The sequence below is a fragment of the Centroberyx affinis genome, unplaced genomic scaffold, assembly GCF_046629955.1.
Source record: "Centroberyx affinis isolate AG114_WGS23_722 - 3 ecotype Tasmania unplaced genomic scaffold, CSIRO-AGI_Caff_v1 ptg001907l_1, whole genome shotgun sequence".
Lineage (NCBI taxonomy): Eukaryota > Metazoa > Chordata > Actinopteri > Beryciformes > Berycidae > Centroberyx > Centroberyx affinis.
The window spans coordinates 13,409-35,506 of NW_027280270.1; the positions used below are offsets into that span (position 1 = coordinate 13,409).

The 22,098-nt window shown below is 42.5% G+C and overlaps 1 protein-coding gene across 2 annotated transcripts in view; it reads right to left on the reverse strand.

Moving 5' to 3' along the window:
• The window catches only part of tp73 (tumor protein p73), a 32,840-nt gene extending 13,231 nt beyond the window's left edge, over positions 1–19,609 (reverse strand). The window contains exons 1-3 of one of the 2 annotated variants that reach the window (XM_071530259.1): positions 19,536–19,609; positions 18,866–19,016; positions 12,790–13,038 (exon numbers count right to left, since the gene is read on the reverse strand). In XM_071530259.1, coding sequence (XP_071386360.1) covers positions 12,790–13,038; positions 18,866–19,016; positions 19,536–19,594 — 459 coding nt within the window. In that variant the 5' untranslated portion in view covers positions 19,595–19,609. Of the gene's footprint in view, positions 1–12,789; positions 13,039–14,181; positions 14,296–18,865; positions 19,017–19,535 lie in introns of those variants that run through there. The other variant, XM_071530260.1, reaches the window with a different exon arrangement.
• Positions 19,610–22,098: the final 2,489 nt, after the last annotated feature.

Consider the following 22,098-nt stretch of genomic DNA (forward strand, 5'->3'; position numbering starts at 1 on the left):
CACACACAGCCATGAGCACTCCCTCGGGGGCAATGAAAATACTTGTGCACAACATCACCTTTTCCCACCTAGCTTTCCCTGACAAGTCTCGACAGCCCGTCCATACCGTGAATAAATAATTTTCTAAAACGCGGCGCACAGCCAGGCAGACAGCTTATTCACAGACCTGGGAACTTTTCCTGTTGCACGTGCAACCATCGCTTTTTGAAAATGAATCCATTAGTAAACGCTGCAACATGATCACAACAGAAAGAATGTTTTCTCCTCAAGCTTTCACAAACAAGTAACGAGGGATATGGGGATTTAACGGTTTAACGGGTAGCATCACAGAATGTACCAAGTATTGTGTGCAAGTACTGTGTGTTTATGGAAGTGGCATGAGAGGACATGTGTTGACCTACAGAGGGGCAAAGTGCTGTCCAGTGCTAGGCCACCTCTAGGTGACGTAACACACCCTCTGGCGGCCATATTGGAGGTCCTCAGCGCATGGGCTGATGGCTGATATGAACAGGTGATTGCGATTTTGAATGTACAGCTGGGCCATTTCAAAAGAACTGAAAAGACATGGCTAAGTCCTGTACAGGTTTTGATGGGGAAATGATAGTTTCCCCATACATCTGATTGATTTTGTACTAAAGTAGCAGCTAACCATCATTGTCTCGTAAACCCATCTCATTTGCACTCTAGCTAACATAACTAGCAGAAGCAAAAGTTAGCGCTCGTAGTGGCTAGTCGAATATTAACATTAACATTGGTTGCTTTGCTAAATTAGCCTCCCGGCACGTTAGCTAGCTAACAAAGCCGAAAAATACAGCTATTTGTTTAGGGTTAAGTGAGCGGACTCTTCTCAGGCTAGACTAGGACCAGAGGACAAGAGCTAAAGACAAGATAGTTTTCTGTGTCACAGAGTAATGTAACTTTGAAAACAAATCTACCCTATTGGACCATTCAGTTTTACTTATAACATTTTTTAATTGACCTACACCCACACCACCATGAATTGTAGTCCGGTTGTCATTTATTTTGACATTGGTGGACAGCCAGTTCTCCACTGGACCTTCGTGGTTGCTAGGAGATTTGTAATGCAACTGCAAAGCTTCTATTCTCTTTGGTTTTATGCTTTGCCTGTGACTGGTAATTTTGTCTATCCTGCCAACTACTTTGGCACGTGGTCAACCATCATTTGAGTTCCACTTATATTTTAAAAACCTAGGTGGCTAAGTGGTAATTCAATTTTAAGACTCATCAGCCGCTGTGCCAAAAAAAAGTTGGTTTCCTTTAATAAGGAGTCATAGAAGGTGATGGAGATAACTTTCAAATAAACACATACAATATGTTCTTTTGATAGGTGTGGGTTACAGTACATGGGCTCAGTGATTGATCGGTAATGTGCTTGAACCTCAGAATGCAGGTCAAGTCATAAATTTCTCTCTGTGTCTTCCTGGGTGCAGCTGTATGCCATGGGAGATGTCTCGACTCGTCCACACACACGCTGACACACAGACAAGCACACACACATTCACACACACTTCCATGAGTTCAGCTCCATATGTCATTGTCAATGGTGAAGCGCAACATTAAGATAAGCATTATCTAATGTATCTCGGCCTTTACAGACTGGAGATGCTGAGTGATGGATAAGCTGGGCCTCATCTGATGATATAGAGATGGATGGGGAGGAAGCAGAAAAAGACAGAGAGAATAAAATAGACCAACGATGGAAAGACTGTTCGCTTTGCCGGATGAGCTGGAAAAAGTGGAGAAGGTGAGCAGAGGAGAGAGATACAAAAAAGACAAGGGAAGAACTGGAAAAATACAGGATTACCTGAAGATAGGAGATAAACACAACAAAAAAAGAGTTCATGGTCACAGAAAGAAGAGAAGGTCAGAGCAAATCTCGAATGTATACACACAAAATATAAGATGTTAGAGATGAGAAGGTGGAAGAGATATTGACCTTCTCTCCTCCAATTCAGCTACCACTGAATTTTCACTAAGCCAAAAATCCTTATACCTTTGCAAAGAAATGATCACAGAAATTCCCCTTTTCATCTCTGTCTGAGATTGGTGTCAGGCATGAACTCTCAAGCTTTCTAGTGAGGTTAAGATTAAGGATAAGGTAAGTGCTGAGCCATAAAACCAACATTTTAGGTGAAAGTCCCCATGAGTTCTGGCATTGCAGCCTCAGAAATCCATCTGTCCATCTGTCAATTAGGGATTGCAAGACTTGAATTTCACTGGTTGCTGGTAGGCAACACAATATAAACTGGGTGCTGTGAGTGTACAAATGCTAAATATCTTTACAAGAACCAATTTTGCTACGCTATTAGTCTCTACAAGCTGACATTGAAAACAAAGAGTAAAATAAGACCTGGCAACACTCTTTCAGACTTATGATGAAATGTGAACAATTATAGACTTCTGCTGTTACTCAAGTAGAGAAAGAATTATGAATTATGGAATACTTCAAGTTTCAATGCAATATTACCACTGAGTTTATTGAAAAAATGTTTCCATAAACCGTTTTTGCAACTGTATGCAGAATGAAGCTGACTCAGAGCAGTACTAGCGCAAATGGTCAAATGTTTCTATTTCTTTCTTACAAAATCTACATGCTGGACTTTTTTCTATACTACACTACAGGGTATTAAGTAGGCAAAAATTGGGAAAGCAGTTCGATGTGATAAAATACATGGATACATGGATGTATCAATAGTTGATGTGCATATTTAAGTATGAAAACCCTGCTCCATGGGTTAGGAATATCTAGATTCCACCTAACAGTGCGTGATTGTGTGTCTGATTTTTTATCTTTTTGTCTTGCGTAGATGAGGGCTTTACAAGAGTACCACCTAGCTTACTAGCCATCATGTTGGCTTGTCAAATTTCCATCAATCCATCCATCCATCCATCCATCCATCCATCCATCCATCCTTTCCCCATCCAGTGCGGTGGACCAGTGGAGGCAGGTCCTGACAGGCTGCTGGAGACAGAGTGATAATTGCCAGATCGTCATCCATATACACAAGCAACAGCTTGCCCGCCGCAAATTCGCTTAACTGTCCAAATATCAAGTATGTTTACTCTCTCACTTACGCGCGTGCGTGCGCGCACACACACACACACACACACACACACACACACACACACACACACACACACAAGGGCGTGCATTTGCTACACGCACACACAACTCATGCTGGGCGTCTGCATCTCACTGCTAATCATATTCCACTCAAAAACACATAGAAAATTCAATTCTGTCTTGGAGAATTTCCCACACGTTCTTTGAAGTGTTGTAATTGCTGTTTGCGAGGCTTTGGGAGATGAGGGAAGATGTAATGACCTTTAGGCTCTGACTTGTGCACCAAAAGTCTCCATCTAAACTTGGTTCTCTGCAGTTAAAGTCGTAATCCTGAAACTGTCACATTTTTGACTCGTTTCCAACACTGTGGAAGAGATTTGAGAATTTCTCGGTTCCCTTATCCTGCTCCAGGTTTACAAAAAGGGCATGAAACTAACTTTTTTGTCAAACTTTTTTATATTATATAAGTTTTATATATATAAGTTATATTTGTGCTGAAGTGGCTAGTAAAATTGACAGACTTATCAGCCACAGCCAAAATTTCCCAGCATTCGTGTATAGACTGAGAGACAGAAAGAGAGCAGGGGAAATTTCCTTTCACATGTGCAGTTTCTCTACAGGGAAGAGAGGATAGACTGCACGTCTTCACTTCATCCTGGAGCAGAGAGGACAGTCCAGGCCTTGGGCTGGTCTGCATGTTTGGAGCAGAGAGCAGGAGAAGGGACCTCTGTCCCTCTGGGAAGCCGGCAGGAAAGAAAGAGAGACCAAAACAAACAATGGCTGCACTTGGTTTTATGAAAACCAAGTGCAGCACCTTATCATTTTGGGTGCTCAGGGGGGTCAACAACAGGAAACATTTACATGTCTCTCAGTGTAAAAAGGGAAACTGGAACCTGTAGTTCTTTTACAAAGGGAACTGTAGTTTTGAGGATAGCTGTGGGTATGGTACCTACATACAGCTTCATATTGACTCCTATTCACCGTCACTCATAGGCATCCGCGCGTTTGCACTCAAGGATGCATAAAGCAGCGGCACGGTCCATGGGGATTGCAAAAGTTCAGGCTTCCCTTAGACAGGATGGCATATACACAGTCAGCAGAATGGACCAAATGTTTAATGTGTTAGCTTCCTGGATTGATTGATGACATTTGGTGTTTCATCCCAAACATTTCCAGGCCGATGTCGATATTTGCAACATACACTGTAGTACAGGTGTCAAATTAGTCAGACTTGGAGGCTGCTTTCCCTCAGTACAAGTTACTTGGTAAAATCGAATCAATACAGTACGGGTGTGGACAGTGATGAAATAGTGAGTATGATCTTCCAGTGTGGGGCTTTTAACTTTAAGGAATCATATTTGATGATCGCAAATGCACAACGGCATGTGTTTGCTCGGTTCCGTGCGTTTTCACTCCTTATGCACACACGAGCATCAATCAAGTGTGTGTGAAAAATCGTCATTATCGAGTGTGTGTTTTCCCAGCATGCTCGGCAGAGGAAGGCGTGCGGGCAAAGCAGCGGCGTGGCTGTGGATGATGCATGGCGAAGGAGAGGAAGGATGTGTTGCACCGGGCGTGTTGGGACCTGCGCCCTGACGGAGAGAGGCTAATAGCTGGGAAGAGCAACTTCTGACAAGCCGCCGTGCACTGCAAGCTCTAGCCTGCACCCCAACCCCACCGCGTCACACCCCCCCCACCCCCAACACATGTAGACACACACACACACACACACTGACTTATGTCTGAGTATATGGAAAGAGGACTCATTATTTGACAAGGCCGAGGTGTTAGATCTCATTTCCAGCCGCGGTGACGCTCGTCTGTTTCCGAGCCCCAGTCAGGAGTCTTCGAGCCAGGTTCCAGACTCCGAAGGATTTCGTCTTGAAGGGGCGAGAGAGACCGGCAGAGGTTTCAGAGTTATTATCTCTAATGCACAGTGTCTTGACGAGACAGGAGGGGGACTAGAGGATTAGCAGACCAGCTTAGCATGGGCTTGGATGGACTTAGTATGTGGGAACATTAAGATAGGGGAGAAGAAGAAGGACTTCTCTTCTCTTCTCTTCTCTTCTCTTCTCTTCTCTTCTCTTCTGACCTATTCTAGTTTATTCAATTCTATTCTACATTGAACCATAAAGGGAAGAGAAGTCTCTGTTGCAGCAGTTAACAAGGATGGTAGAGATATATTCTGTTCTGTTCTACACTAGAATGGAGGGTTTATTCATTCTTCTCTTCTCTTCTCTTCTCTTCTCTTCTCTTCTCTTCTCCTCTTCCCTCCTCTTCTCTTCTCTTCTCTTCTCTTCAGACCTATTCTAGTTTATTCAATTCTATTCTACATTGAACCATAAAGGGAAGAGAAGTCTCTGTTGCAGCAGTTCACAAGGATGGTAGAGATATATTCTGTTCTATTCTGTTCTACAATAGACTGGAGGGTTTATTCATTCTTCTCTTCTCTTCTCTTCTCTTCTCTTCTCTTCTCTTCTCTTCTCTTCTCTTCTCTTCTCTTCTTCTCTCCTCTTCTCCTCTTCTCTCCCCTCCTCTTCTCTTCTCTTCTCTTCTCTCCTCTCCTCTCCTCTCCTCTCCTCTTCTCTTCTCTTCTCTTCTCTTCTCTTCTCTTCTCTTCTCTTAAGACCTATTGTAGTTTATTCAATTCTATTCTACATTGAACCATAAAGGGAAGAGAAGTCTCTGTTGCAGCAGTTAACAAGAATGGTAGAGATATGTTCTGTTCTATCCTGTTCTACAGTAGACTGGAGGGTTTATTCATTCTTCTCTTCTCTTCTCTTCTCTTCTCTTCTCTTCTCTTCTCTTCTCTTCTCTTCTCTTCTCTTTTCTCTTCTCTCCTCTTCTCTTCCTCTCCTCTTCCCTCCTCTTCTCTTCTCTTCTCCTCTCTTCTCTCCTCTTCTCTTCTCTTCTCTTCAGACCTATTCTAGTTTATTCAATTCTATTCTACATTGAACCATAAAGGGAAGAGAAATCTCTGTTGCAGCAGTTCACAAGGATGGTAGAGATATATTCTGTTCTATTCTGTTCTACAGTAGACTGGAGGGTTTATTCTTTCTTCTCTTCTCTTCTCTCCTCTTCTCTTCTCTTCTCTTCTCTTCTCTTTTCTCTTCTCTCCTCTTCTCTTCCTCTCCTCTTCCCTCCTCTTCTCTTCTCCTCTCTTCTCTCCTCTTCTCTTCTCTTCTCTTCTCTTCTCTTCTCTTCTCTTCAGACCTATTCTAGTTTATTCAATTCTATTCTACATTGAACCATAAAGGGAAGAGAAGTCTCTGTTGCAGCAGTTCACAAGGATGGTAGAGATATATTCTGTTCTATTCTGTTCTACAGTAGACTGGAGGGTTTATTCATTCTTCTCTTCTCTTCTCTTCTCTTCTTCTCTCCTCTTCTCCTCTTCTCTCCCCTCCTCTTCTCTTCTCTTCTCTTCTCTTCTCTTCTCTTCTCTCCTCTCCTCTCCTCTCCTCTCCTCTTCTCTTCTCTTCTCTTCTCTTCTCTTAAGACCTATTGTAGTTTATTCAATTCTATTCCACATTGAACCATATAGGGAAGAGAAGTCTCTGTTGCAGCAGTTAACAAGAATGGTAGAGATATATTCTGTTCTATTCTGTTCTACAGTAGACTGGAGGGTTTATTCATTCTTCTCTTCTCTTCTCTTCTCTTCTCTTCTCTTCTCTTCTCTTCTCTTCTCTTCTCTTCTCTTCTCTTCTCTTCTCTTTTCTTTTCTCTTCTCTCCTCTTCTCTTCCTCTCCTCTTCCCTCCTCTTCTCTTCTCCTCTCTTCTCTCCTCTCCTCTTCTCTTCTCTTCTCTTCTCTTCTCTTCTCTTCTCTTCTCTTCTCTCCTCTTCTCTTAAGACCTATTCTAGTTTATTCAATTCTATTCTACATTGAACCATAAAGGGAAGAGAAGTCTCTGTTGCAGCAGTTCACAAGGATGGTAGAGATATATTCTGTTCTATTCTGTTCTACAGTAGACTGGAGGGTTTATTCATTCTTCTCTTCTCCTCTTCTCTTCTCTTCTCTTCTCTTTTCTTCTCTCCTCTCTTCTTCTCCTCTTTTCTTCTCTTCTCTTCTCTTCTCTCCTCTCCTCTCCTCTCCTCTCCTCTCCTCTCCTCTTCTCTTCTCTTCTCTTCTCTCCTCTTCTCTTCTCTTCTCTCTTCTTCTCTTCTCTTCTCTTCTCTTCTCTTCTCTTCTATTCTCTTCTCTTCTCTTCTCTTCTCTTCTCTTCTCTTCTCTTCTCTTCTCTTCTCTTCTCCTCTCTTCTCTTCTCTTCTCCTCTTGCATGTTGAAGCAGACGTGGACTTTACTCGGTAGCCGACAGTGTGCAACCACAAACCTAAACATGACTCCCGTCAATCATGCAGCAGTTGACAACTTGACAAGAGGGGTTTTAATGTGGAATGCTTGATGCAATATTTAACAAGCAGCTAGCAGACAGAAAACAGCCTTTCTCCTAATCTCCCAAAGCACTGCACGCCACCTACTTACTTTAGAGAGTGAGAGAGAGAGGGAGAGAGAGAGAGAGAGAGAGAGAGAGAGATGTAGGCAGGCAAGTAGGTAGCTGATTATAGTCAATATGCCCCTATGGCATTCCCCGCTGCCTGAGGCCACAAAAGCTCACCAAGAAAGCAAGAGCATGTTAACTCCTTCATCCACACAAGGTGACTCAGTCGGGTCCACACAGTCATCCTCTTTGTCAAGCATGTTCAAACACAGACAGAATTTTATACACACACACATACAAACACACACACACACACACGCACACACACACGCACACACACACACACACACGCATGCACACTCATGCACTTCCCCTGCTGCTATTTTTGGGGAATCCCCTCACTTTCGTTCTGAGTGGCTTGACCGTAATCTCTTTTCTTTTCAAGACTGACACGTCTAAAATGACAAGCTGACATGATCTTAGCCTTCAAAAAGCATTTGCCGCTCAGAATGGGCTTAACAAACATTCTTGTACATGGTTTTCTTTTTCATGTTTTTTTTCTGCAAAACCTGAAAAAAATGGCTGCATGCTGTCACTTTTACTTACAATCAATTTTACTAAAAAACTTTTAAAAAAACTTGCAATGCTTTGACACGTAGCTTTAGCATTTCAAGAAATATGGAAACAGTTTGTGGGAGTTTCTTCACATAATTTATGTTTTGTAGGCTGCTCAACTCTGCCCATTGGATTTGGTCAAATAAGGATAAAAATGATCACTACATTTTCTGAGCTGACATTACTAGACTGTTCAGACTGTTATTAACTAGTATGTGTTGCATGTTGTCCACTGTTTTTTAATGATATGACTTTCTCACAAGACGATAAATTGTAATGTGGCGTATATTGTCTTGTGTGAAAATTATGCTTTAGAATATGTATAATAACACTTAAATACATCTTCTGATGCGTTGCCAATCTTATAATCAGGTGTGCATGATAAAAAGCAAAGCATTACAGTAAAGTCCATAAAATCCATGAGCAATCACCTCTCTCATTCTAATCCCTGCTGTTTTATGGCAGCAGAGGCATCTGAATAATCACAGGCTTCCTCACAATCCCTCTCTTTCTGCTGCCTCATCATCTGCACTTAAAGTCGTGTGCCAGTCAAAACCTCCTTCGTCAAGTAATAACAGTGTCTCTGTTCAGCCGGTAACACGAAAAACTGCTCCCCGGGGTGTTAATGACCCGGCTACTGCTTCCAGTTAACACAACAGTCAAGATGAGTTTAATTGTTCCGGCAGGAAGATTTAAACCTTCTCCTCTGTTCCCTTCTTAATGAGCGCTGTTCTGTGAGCGAGTAGCGGAACCACTGTATTAGAAACACAGTGTGGACCAGGAGAAGGGAGTGTTTCCAACAGTGGAAAGTGGGCTAAATGACTAATATCCGGGATAGAATAGGAAGCCAATGGCATAACAAGTGATGATACACTGAACAGACGTTGCCTATCTTTTTCTGATCATTGGTAGGTGATTATTTTCAAACTCTCAGCTGTGCGAACCACAGCTGATAAGAAGAGCACTGCAAAAAAAACGTCTATTTTAACAAGTCATTTAATCTCATACTCAACCTTCAAATCTTATTTTTCTTAAAACAAGAGAGAACCAATGGGGTGAGATAACTCCACTTGTTTTCAATGCAGTTTCACTTGTTTCAGTAATTTTCTAGAAATGAGTGTCAGTATCTTGAAAAAAGTCAGAATAAGGCAGATCACTGCACTACTATCAAGAAAATGAAACTTTGTTCTACAAAACTCTTGAAACAAGTTAATTTGCATTGTAAACAAGTGAAATGATCTAACTCCATTGGCAGATTTTTTTTCACTTGTTTTAAGAAAATTTGGATTTTTAGGATTCAATGATAGACTAAATGACTTAAGATGGAGTTTTTTTTGGGAAACTAATTTGTTGCAGATGAGCAAATGGGACAGCAGGGTGGCATAGTGAGTAAGGACACTGTCTTTCAACCAGAAGACCTGTTGCCAAGAAATCTGCCCTGCTGAAGGGCCTCTAAGCAAGACACTGACTCCCTACCACCTCCATGTGCGCTGTTGTGTGCCTGACCCTGACCTCTGACCTCTGAAAGGACTTATCACATTACATTAAACTAACAAGTTGAAACAGCCTTCTACAATGTTTTCCAGATTTCGCCACATTTCGATTACTTCTCTGATGAAACAAACCGATGATTTTTGTCCATGATGCATCCTTGGTTTCCATGAAGGTAGTTTGGGCGTGAGAAAGACCTGAGTCAGAAAATGGAGCTGAGAGACAGGAGATGACAGACATTTTTTAGGAGAGGACAGAGACAGAGCTTCAGGCGCCAGAGGTGACAGCCGTGAGTGCACGTTAAGACCGGAGGAAGAAAGAGATAGAGGCAGAGAAAGAAAGACGGCGGGTCAAAGACCACCACTTCAATGTCCAGAGGGGGATCTTCTTACAGCACTGAGCGCCGAGTAAAGAAACCCACCACGCATGATTACTTCCAACAAACACAGCCGCAAAGGAGCCCCTCAACACGGGACATTCACAAGCCCGCGTGCTCACAAACACATAACGGACGCAAGCGCGCACACACACACAAGCACACACAGAGTAAAAGGAAATGCAGTTTGGCTCTTGTTTCAGGGAGGTCAACTGTGTGACAGTCGGAGGTGACACCTTTCCAGCAGGAGGCTTCTCACTGGGCCATGACAAATTACACAACTCCCATTTCACCTGTCTCTCAGCAAAGCCCTGGACTCACCGTCTAGTTGCGTATGTGTGTGTGTGTGTGTGCATGTGTGTGTGTGTCTGTCTGTCTTTCTGTCTGTGTTTCTGTCTATGTGTCTGTGTGTAGTATATACATTTAAATGGAAACTGTTATGTGTAGACCTTATTGCCATGCCGACCATTTTGAACTTACGTCACACTCAGGGTGGGAAACTCTACCAGGAGGAACAAGTAGCTCTAGCCCAGTTCTAACGTCAACAATTGGACAAACATTTATCATTTCACAGATTCCCTACTGAAAAACCAAGAATCCAGAGTAATATAGGCTCAAATTTTAAGATATATTTGGCTACCAGAATCTAGCCAAGGTAGCTAGTATAGCTAATTAGCTAGTAGGCTAACTAACTCCCTAAACTTAAGCAGTCATTTTATGCTAATTCCGCAGATTGTAAACTAATAACAGATAAATAAACTGATAACAGGTCTATCTGAAGTGTTGAAGTAGAGCTGCAACGATTAATCGATTAATCGATTAGTTGTCAACTATTAAATTAATCGCCAACTATTTTGATAATCAATTAATCGGTTTGAGTAATTTTTTAAGAAAAATAAGTCAAAATTCTCTGATTCCAGCTTCTTAAATGTGAATATTTTCTGGTTTCTTTACTCTTCTATGACAGTAAACTGAATATCTTTGGGTTGTGGACAAAACAAGACATTTGAGGACGTCATCTTGGGCTTTGGGAAACACTGATCGACATTTTTTACCATTTTCTGACATTTTATAGATCAAACAACTAATCGATTAATCGAGAAAATAATCGACAAATTAATCGACAATGAAAATAATCGTTAGTTGCAGCCCTATGTTGAAGTAATGTGCCAGTTTCATATAGGCTTATGCCAATCAGCTGGTTAGAGTTTCCCACCCTGAGTGTTCAAAATGGCTGCCATGGGAATAAGGTCCATTTGCTGTGTTTGAAAAACTGAAACCCTTTATGCTTTGTTGTGATTTGTACAGTGAAACAGTGTTTTTATATGGTTCTCAAATGTGATCCCTCTGGTATAAAGACAAACACAGACAGTCACATTGGGATTATGTGCAGAATTCTGCTGCCAACAAACACGCATCAAAGGACCACATTACACATAATTACATATAGCCTAACTTCTGTACAAAGGTCACCTGTTAGTTTTAAAATGTATTTTAAGATTGTATTCATTATTTTTAAAGCTTACTGAGCTCTAGCCCTTAGCTACACCTCAGGTCCTCTTGGCCATTCATAACTGCAGGCCCTTATTAAAACACTTAATCTCATAAGCCTTTCATTATATTTTGTTTTTGAATCATGTCTGGCATTCTTCTATCTATCTCATTATTTTTTGTTTTTGTTTTGTTTACAAAGCACTATCCAATGTTGTTTCTGAAGGTGCTATTCAAATGATAATGATGATGGTGATTATCATTATTATTAGTAGTAGTAGTTACACATTATTTTCTTCTTATTACTGCTATATTGCATTAACAATTACAATTTATTGTATTGTTTTGTATTGTCCCTATTCTTTGCTATCCATTTGAATACCAAAAAAAGGTTCTCTCCAACATGTAGAAACCTTTTTAATAACAGCAGCTGTTGACTTTCAGTAACTCACAGAAATCAACAGTCAGCAACCTGGTTTCTTAAACTCTGGATTGGAACAAAAAGTGGGACAAAAAGTGACATGCGTCAACAGGCTTTCCCAAATATTTAAACCGAATGTATTGCATTGCATTGATCTCCTATAGTGTAGCGATACAGGCTGCAACTGCCTGTACAACAACCACAGCCTTTGAGTTACATGTTACACTTACATAAACCAGCATAACACTGCATAAAAATATGAACAATCTGAATAATGTAAAATAATGGTAGGAATAGGGCAACTGTTTATCACTTCCCATATAGGACCATGTGCTTCAGTGCAAGATAAAGTGCTTTCCTGGTCTCTATTGAGGTCTTATGATGGTCCAAGACAGCGAAAGGTATTTTTTTAAGCTTTTGAATCAAATAATATTTTCTTTTAATGTAGAGAGTGTTATAAATGGAAGTTGGAGAAAATATTAATTATATAAGACAAAAACTTTGCTGATCGTACACCAAAGTTGTCGTATTCCTCTCCTAAGATTCGACTACAAGAGGTGAGTAGAGGACAAGACGAATCAGTGAAAGATCCGTTACTTTCTCTTGTACACAACGTGCCTGTACATGTGCTGGCTTGTATGTGTGTGTGTGTGTGTGTGTGTGTGTTTCTATAAGTGTATGCATGATAGTAAGAGAGTGAGTGAGAGAGAGAAAGAGAGAGGGAGAGAGAGAGAGAGAGAGCCAGAAAGCGAGAGACAGAGAGAAGGGGAGAGACACACACAGAGCTCTCTCTCTCACACACTCACACACAAACACACACACACACACACACCATTCCTCAGCACACCAAGCCAAGAAAGTGTGTGTACTCACGGTCCATGTGGCAGACTTGGCGGTGCTGGACTGCTGAAAGGACACCTGGAAGGTGTGCGGCCCGGGGTAGTCGGTGTTGGAGGGGATGGCCGGGGCAGGCGACAGGCCCTCGAAGGTGGAGTTGGGCTGGGAGTAGGGCGAGGGGGTGGGCACGGCCGACGAGGAGGCGTTCTCGGAGCTGTAGGGGCTGGCGGACGTCGTGCGGCTCCCCAGGCTCTCCATGCTGCTGCTCAGCAAGTTGTACTGGGACTGGGGACAGAGACAGAGCGAAGGGAATGAGGGGAGAAAAACGAGGGGGAGGGAGGAGAGAGACAGAGGGAGGATACAGGTGGAGGTGTTGGGAGAGACGGGGCTTTGGAGGCATGGAGGGAGGTCGGGTTACACCGGGAGGGGGAGCTGTGGGTAGTGTGTGTGTGTGTGTGTGTGTGTGTTTCACAGCGTCTGTGTAGGTAGGTGTCCATGATTGTTTTTTGAGTATGTGCACATTTTTTTTTTGCGTGATTTCTACATCTCTATGTGAGGGCAGGGAGTTAAGGAATAAGAAATGACTGTAATTCAGTGAAAGATTACCGTAACAGAAATGTGTGTGTGTGTGTGTGTGTGTGTGTGAGTGGTGGTGAGTTCCCCATAGCCTCCTCGGGGCTATGAGCTCAGTTGTAAAACACAGGCGTAATCTATGCTCTGCCTAATTGCCTGCCATTCCCCTCTTGTCCGCTCTGTTCTGTTTGAGAAGAGGGAAGATTTGTGGCACTGCGGAGTGTGTGTGTGTGTGTGTGTGTGTGTGTGTGTGTGTGTGTGGGGACACGCTTCTCAATGTTAACATATTCTGTGGGGCCCCGGCTACTATATCAGCAAACACACTCAATGCATTCACGCACACACACAGAAAGGGAAACTGCTTTGTGGCTGTTGTCATTTTTTGATCAAAGACTACCCATTCATCCACATTCATTTGCTCTAATTCATACTGATTCCCTGTAATAAAAACTAATATTACGAGTATGCACACTGTCTTAAAGTCAGTAAACACAAACAGGCAGCTAAGTCCACCAACATCTGTACAGCAGGGAGCTATTCTGCTCATTAACATAAAGCATAAAGTCATTACTTGATTTAGGCCTACAGTATCCAACAATGACACCAGTTGATTCTGATTAACCAGAAGAAACCAACTCCTTTGCATTTAATATGAAAACAGACATAGATCACAAATTTAAAAAGTCATTCCCAGATGTTTCCCTGCCTCCTATACAACCAGCAAGAAATGGTATATGCATGTGTGTGTGTGTGAACTGACTGATGGCAAGTATCTACAGCCATGCACACACACACACACACACACAATACACACACACACATACACTCTATGAACAGAAAAAACAAAATCTTTACCTTCTTTTTTACGTAGTACATCCTCTAACGGCTCTGCTTTTGTCTCATATGTAAACTCTTCAGTCAGAAACGTCCAAACACAGCAAAGCAAGGAGAGCGAGGGACCATAGCTTTAACCAGAGAGTTCAAGTGAGGTGTGCATCAGTGGACACACCATACACACACACACACATGCACTCACTCTGCACACACACACAGACGCATCTAACGCCAGGACAGGAAAGGGTAAGGACTGGTGGGGAGAAAGAGAACTGATATACTGAGACAAGGAGAGAGAAGGAGTGAGGGAAAGAGGGATGGGAACCCAAAAAATGGTACGGCGTTCTAATTATGGCATGCCCGGACATAGACGGCAATGCCGGGACGCATGTACGCACACGCTCCAAAACACCTTGTGAAGGCCTGCACTAGGTAAACACTGTCTGGTCTGGTCTGACAGAGAGAGAGAGAGAGAGAGAGAGAGAGAGAAGGCCAGAAGGAAAACACATAAAAGAACAAGAGGTAGAGTTCAAGGGTCAAAGAAGGAAGAGATTATGGGCCTTCCATATATGGGCGTGTATCAATACAGCCTTAAATCACAAGGCCTGGCAGGGACTAGTTGCTGGGAAGCAGTGTTCAGTCACTCTTTTCAGTTGGGAAGAAACAGATTACTATAATGTGATTAAGAAAAGTAAGAATATCAAAGTTTACAAAGTGCTTTACAGGCAGAGAGAGACGCAAAACACAGAACAAACAAACAAAACAAAAGGGTAACTTTAATCCATTAGTCGCTATTATGACACAGTAGTTACTTTACATATAGTTTGGGGAAAAATAGGTTATAGCTTGATGGATTACTTCAAAACCTGTTTGAAACGAAACAGTTGATACCGGATGGAGATGATAATTATTCAAATTATTCAAATTACAGGCTGTACACTGGAATAAATGATCTGTTTAACTGTGTACTTGTTTTGCAGGCAAAGTAATCCAAATGTGACTGAAAATAATCTCATTACATGACTGAGTTTGTGTATTCCAGGGACGGTGTTACTGATTACCATTTATAGCAAATAATCTGTAAAGAATCACATTTTCCTCAATCCTGGTGACCTGTCAATCACTTGGTCATCCAGGAAGACCGTTAAAGACTCCAGCCAGCGATCTCTCACGAACAATTTGACCGCTTTTTTCAGTCCTACTTTGCAACAAATCATCGGCCTACATGAGGGAACGTGCAACAAATAACAAAGGTCTGCCAACTGAAAGCATGCAAGCAGTGCATTCCCTCTTTGACTTGGACTGTGACTGCTGGAGCTAATCATACAGTACATCCCTGTTGGAGATGGACTGGTTTTAGAGTAGCTTTAGGTGCTGTATTTGAATGGGGTGATAATGTGACTGGACCCATCAGAGGGTCTCAGCATGAATTCCTTTATACCTGCTTCACTCTTAATTAGCAAACCTCTTCACTCCTCCAAGCATTGGATGAAGCCTGTTCTATCTATTCTATTCTATTCTATTCCTCAACACTTTCTCCTGTTATTTTCTCCTCTACCATATGCTAAATTAAGACCCTCTAATCCCACCACAGAGGTTTTTTTTTCCACTATTTGCGTTTGAAAATAATTCACAATGGTGAATTATTGGCATCTTAAAGCCTATATCGTGACTCCACTTCATGCGACCATCAGACTCGTGGCGGCTCTGGTTTGTGCATTTAACCTCAGACACAGAAACGTAGTGAGGACACAGAAATAGAGACAGAGCCACATAAGGACAAGTAAGGTACAAGTAAACCTCAGCTCTCTCTCCGTGGTTCAGCTGAGGATGAAAGCAAAGGGACAGGTCGATGTTAGGGTTAGGGTTAGATTAATAGAGATAGATAGATTAATGTACACTCTGTAGGTTATGTGGGGGCTGCACGCATGCGTGTGTGTGCGGATCCATACCAGCATTTGACCCTGACTTAGAGACATGCAGTTCTACAAATCACTTGGGGGTAACAATACAACTATTGTCAAATAGTTGAACTACCTGCTGAATTATTTATGTTCTCAAAAAAGTGGAAACAATCCCAGCTAGATACAGTAATGTAAATCAAGTGCCTCAAATGACTTTTTCCAGTGTTTGAAGTATTGCCCATGTTTGGCATGTGTGAAAAGTGGGACAGCTACAGTATTTGTTGAGATAAAAGTGTGTTTAACCGGATACAAAATATGAAAATCAATATCTGGGCTGATATGCTTTGAAGTTCTTGTCCTTGTGATCAGTGCACAAAAGAGCCTTTCTGCCCTCACTCTTATATCCGAGTGCTTACTGCCTTTGAAATCCTCCTCTAACATGTATTGTCAAAGGGGGTTTACAGGGACAAGGTAAACCCAGGTGCTGGTGTCAACTGCAGAAAACATTTCACACACACGCATACAAACACACGCACACACTCATACAGACACACACGCTCACAGGTGTGCTAGGGCTTAATACCTCAACTCGCTCCGCAACAAGTCGAAACAGAGCGAAAACCTCCGCTGCCACTGTGTGAGTAAATGTGTGTGTGTGGGTGTGTGTGGGTGTCCTGTGTGTAAGTGTTTAAGCTTCCCGTCCCAACAGCGTCTAATGTCCCCTATGGGCAGCCATCCTGGTAGCTGCCACTCAAAGCCCAGCTTTAAGGGCTCAAAACATTTACCAACCTAGATAAGCCAGCCACAACAACCCTCACTTGTCAAGATGAGTGAAACACAATAGACTTAAGACAACATTACCCTTTCACTGACCTGTGTTCACTGCTACTTATTACACTGAACTATATAGTCCTTATTAAAGAGCATGGTCACTTTTAACACGTTTAACAGCACCCACTAACTTGTTGTCAAAATGACTCTATTGAAATAAGAGACAACATCAGAGAAATACGAAAAGTCAGGCTCCAAAAATGAATGACATGGCATCGTATGCAAATTGGTGCATGTCTAGGCTGCGGCAAATATGCTTCATAGAGGTGAGGATGAGTTGAGGCAAGATGTGGAGTGATGTGTAAGAAGGTTGCCCCCTGTTGGGAATATTTGGCAAAGTGCAGCCAGGTGATATGCCATTCATTCTAATGATGCAAATGTCCAGATTCATGCCGAGCTGCAGGGTGCATTTTCCATAGATGTCAGATGCAGATTAATGGCTTATCATAATATCTACATGGTGAATTCCTAGATAGACGAATGTCAATGGAAGACGAAAGTTAAAACAGCTAACCATTAGATTGTAAGGTCAGTGTCAGTAACATACACTACCATCCATCTTTCCTAATCACAATCCAACTGCTTACTCTTCCCTTGACTCCATGAAATTATGATTATACCATATTATACCAGGATGCATATGCAGTCGTTCTGACTCCTTGCCTATTTAATAGCAGTCATGTTAAAATACAACTAATCATACATTGAAAAAAATATATCATTATAGAATATGATTGCCACTTTAGCATGCAAAATATTAGAGAATGGAAGTTTTCTGCTTCAAGATGCAAGTTTCAGATGGTACCAGCAACTCATAAGAAGTTATAAGCATACAGATTCATTCTCTCTGTAATTCTGCAGCCAAACTGGGAACAATAATCCAAAGCCAAGTTCATCAACATTATAACCAAGGACAGGTATACTCCATATCACAAACCATCTAACCCTACCAAAGACACAATTCTTCACATAAGAAATAAAGGCCCGAATGTGAACGAAACACTAAACTGTGCAGAAAAGTGAAGAAGTAACACAACTTAGTCCAGTCTGCTTACCGTGCCACAGCGCTGCGTAGACTCACTGATACACAACATCTTAGGGCTCCTGAAAGACAGGACGGGGGGTTTCTACGATGTCTCCTCGACTCGGCTCTCATAGGACTTAAAACAGCTGGATTGTTGGGGGGCGCTCTGCTGTGGTCAGGCTCTGGTCATCACTCTAAACTTAAGACTGCGAGAGTGGAGCTCTCAGCCGCTCTGTGGAGCCGGACATGATGGAGCAGTATAGGAAAAGCCCTGCCTCTCTTCTCCTCCACCTGTTCCCCTTGCCTGACTGACTGGGCCTTCTCAACTTGCCCTGCATCCAACAACAAATCTTGGACCCGCCCCCTTCTCCCTTTCATGACTATTCATTAACCGGCCAGGCAGGCCCAGGCTTGCCCACTGATAGATTAGATCCAGTATTCCAGATCAGAAGGGGGAGGCAGCCTAAAGGTGAATTACTTTTTCCGAATGTAATATTTAGAAGACGGAGATGGATAGAGTGCACAAGAACAAGATGACACACACACACGCATCCATATAGGTGCAGAAACACACATACACACGTCCACACAGACACACCCTGGCCTACAGATGGCTCTACAGTGGAGCAGCAAGGGTGCCTGGCTTGGTCTTTAATTAGGGTTTCTGGTTCCCCCCCTTCCCCCTCAGTCCCTACAGGCCACTCAGCAGCCAGGGAGAGAGAGAGAGGGAAAAGGCTGCTGAGGAGAGGGAAACTACAGAGGAGGGAAACTCCTCTGCACTGGAGGGAAAAGATAACGGGCTACTACATGCAGACAAAACCAGAATGGGGAAGATCCTTGGATGTGGATGTGATGTTCTCGCACAGTCACCATCAGATAGGAAATAAGCTCAAAATCCTAAAAAGAAAAAAACGTAACTCAAGTGAACTGGATCATGCTCTCCTACCATCACGTTGTCGTTCATGTCCCTCATGTGGTAGACGTCCATGCAGACCTCGGTAGCACCGCGGTGGCTCCCCGGGGTGCTGGTGGAAGGCACCGGGCGCTCTCCTGGCTGGCTGCCCGGGGGAAGCTCAAAGTAGGTGCTGTCTGGCTCCCTGTGGACAGACGACACCACAGATACAGGCTGGCTTGGCTTGCTCAAGAGCAGGGATGGAGCTTTCAAAAAACTGTTCATGGCCCGAGTTGTTCTTACAGATGCTTTTTTTATTGACATTACAAATTGCAAAAGATGGAGAGAGCCTTTCCTAAAAACAGACATTTTTTAGTTAGAGATATGAGAATAGTTTGACTGGAAAAATATTAATGTTTTGGGAAAGTAAATTCTAGAGAAGATTCTGGGACCATTCCTATACTATTACAAAGAGACAAACGGTCATTCCTGTGGTGTTGTTAAACCTGCGGAAAATGGAAGCCTAAATGATTGGCATATGCATCAACTTCCCAAAACAATTTCCTGATAAACAGCATTATTTAAAACATATACCCACAAATTTGCATCCAATCCTGGACAACATCCTACTAAAGATCACAGCTACACAACACATTTGTAAAATGCACTGCCAAGTCAAATGGAAAGTATAACATAATCATGAATAGGTGCTGTTGACACTCACAAGGAACTCCACAGGTGCTCGAAGGTGCCACCTTCTTCAGCAGCAGTGGACTGGGACATCTTAGAGGATGGGTAGTCCGGTGACGGGTAGATCACTCTGCAGAGCACACACACACACACACACACACACACACACACACTGTAGAGAAAATATGTACTATGTATATATGCTCTTTGTATGTTCCAATGTATTGATTATCATGTGCTTCCATGTGAGGGTTTATGACTGTCACACATAGAAAAGATGCCATTGCTCCTTAGACACACTGATACAACGTCCGTACAAATACGACAGTGTTAGGATCATGAGACGATGCTTTGTCAAGGGGGGGGGGGGGGCTTGCAGGTGGCTGTCCTTGTCCTAGGAGATATAAGCCTGGTTAGTCTAACCGTCGTTAGAGAACTGCACCATTCCCTTTGCTATGATGTACTTCTCTCCATGCATGTATCATTAAAGAAACCACTAAATCAACGGACGGCGAACTTGTCTTTATTATAAAATTATTCATCACACACACACACACAAACAAACAAACTGGAATTAGTGTGATTAATGAAAAAACTCAAAACGGATAATGATGAGCAAATGACCACATATTACTGAAGGTACAAACACACTTGGCTGAGGCTGAGGTTGAGGCTGTTGTAAATTGGAATTCTTCATTCAACATCATTTTACCAATATTCATCGGAGAAGAGGCAGTTGAGAACACACACACATGCCCACACGCACACACACATGAACACTTCCATCCAGGTGTGATCACAGCAGTGTGGAGCCAGAGGTGGCAGGGTGTCAGGGGGCCTGGGCGTGCCCAGACCTGCCTACAGTACCTCATCACCCTCTCACCCCGAGAGGGAAGAGTGTGTGCCACTTCCTTCCCCTCTGCCTCTCACAAAGACTGAGTACCAACTCCTCAGCCTCTCTCCCAAAATAACAGTCTGCATATAGCCTACACTAAAATGCATTGTAACGACTTGAGATAGGTCTAGTAAAGCAACATGCAGTTGGTGTAGCCATGATGGATGCATAAGCCAGTAGTGGATTACATATCTTATTTGTTTACTCTGCTCTTCTAAACCAAGAGGTCTCTGCGTTTTTCCCCCAGATTGATTGCAACTCCCTCCAGTGGCGTTTTGACCGAAAATTGATCTGCATTCATGAGCAAATGAGCTTTTGTCCAAAAATGTGAAATAAGGTTAAGTCTCTCTCTCTCTCCTTTTTTTTTTATTTTATTTTTTTACCTTGCTTAACTGTCAGCGAGAGCTGATAATGAAGGAAAGACGAGCACCTGGATATTTGGAAACACACTCCTGCCACCTGCCACCTGCCATCATGTGAATTAGTCCTATTAGGGTTCGCGATTTTTACTTATTTTACCTATTTATTCAGCGAATCCCCCCTCTATATGAATGTGCTGGCAGAAATATGGGTTTACTCTAGGCTATATGCTTATATTGAAGTGACAGACAATTAGGCCTTGTTGTGAACATTTTTGTCAGAATATTTCAAGTTGTGCCAATCATTTCATGCATGCCCAAATCATATAGGAAATCAAATAGACTGCAGGCCTACCGCGTAAAGCTGATAAATGGCTTCCTTAAAGTCTCCCGCTTGTTAGGTTATATAGGCTAATGGATAGCATAGCCTACACAACATCCTGTCCGGCATATTGGACCTTGTGTCGTACCAAAGCTTACTATATTCACAGTTGCGCACCACACCAGCGTCATATCTCCTTAGTAACCCCATTGTATGACTGCACAGGGAAAACTGTGGCAAAGGTGCATGTTGCCCGCAACAAATCATTAATAAATTTAAAATCCCCCACTGGAATCCATACCTGCAATTCTAATTCAACAATTAAAAGCAATGTAAATAAATACATAATATAAGTATGTATACTTTTTATGAATTGGTTATCCATGTAAATATGGGTTCTGTCAGTTTAAATACTTCTATCTCTACTGTAGCTTTATCTCTAAACAACACTTAGTGGGTCGTCTCATATTGGTCTGCTCTGAATCGATTGAAGATAGACTTAATCTAGAGAAGCACAGTAAATATTTGAAGTGATGTCATGCGTGTTGAGGGAGAGTTGTTTGTTCGTTTTGTTGTTTGTTCCTTAAGCAGACCTATTATTTTACCTAGTACCTAGTATTTTTCCACTGAAATTTCGGTTGGCCAAACGGGTTCCGTATCCGTGCACATAATCCATTGGATATGACAAAATAATAATAATAATAATAAAGTAAATCGGATTACACACACACACACACACACACACACACACACAGACATAGATAGGCCCACAGACGGACGCACGCACGCAGACACGCACATCATTCTGGAGCAGCTGCATGCGTAAATCAGGTTCCCGCTATTCCCGTGGTGGCTGCCGCCTCAGAGCTCCGGCTGCACTCAGATCAGCTTAATTGAGATTCCACCTGGACGCAGCCAGCATTTTCACTTAGCCTGCACCACGGGGAAGGGCCACGATCCTGTCTTGCCCTAACACAAATGCATATATACTTATAATATTCCTGTAGACAGACTTGGAGCG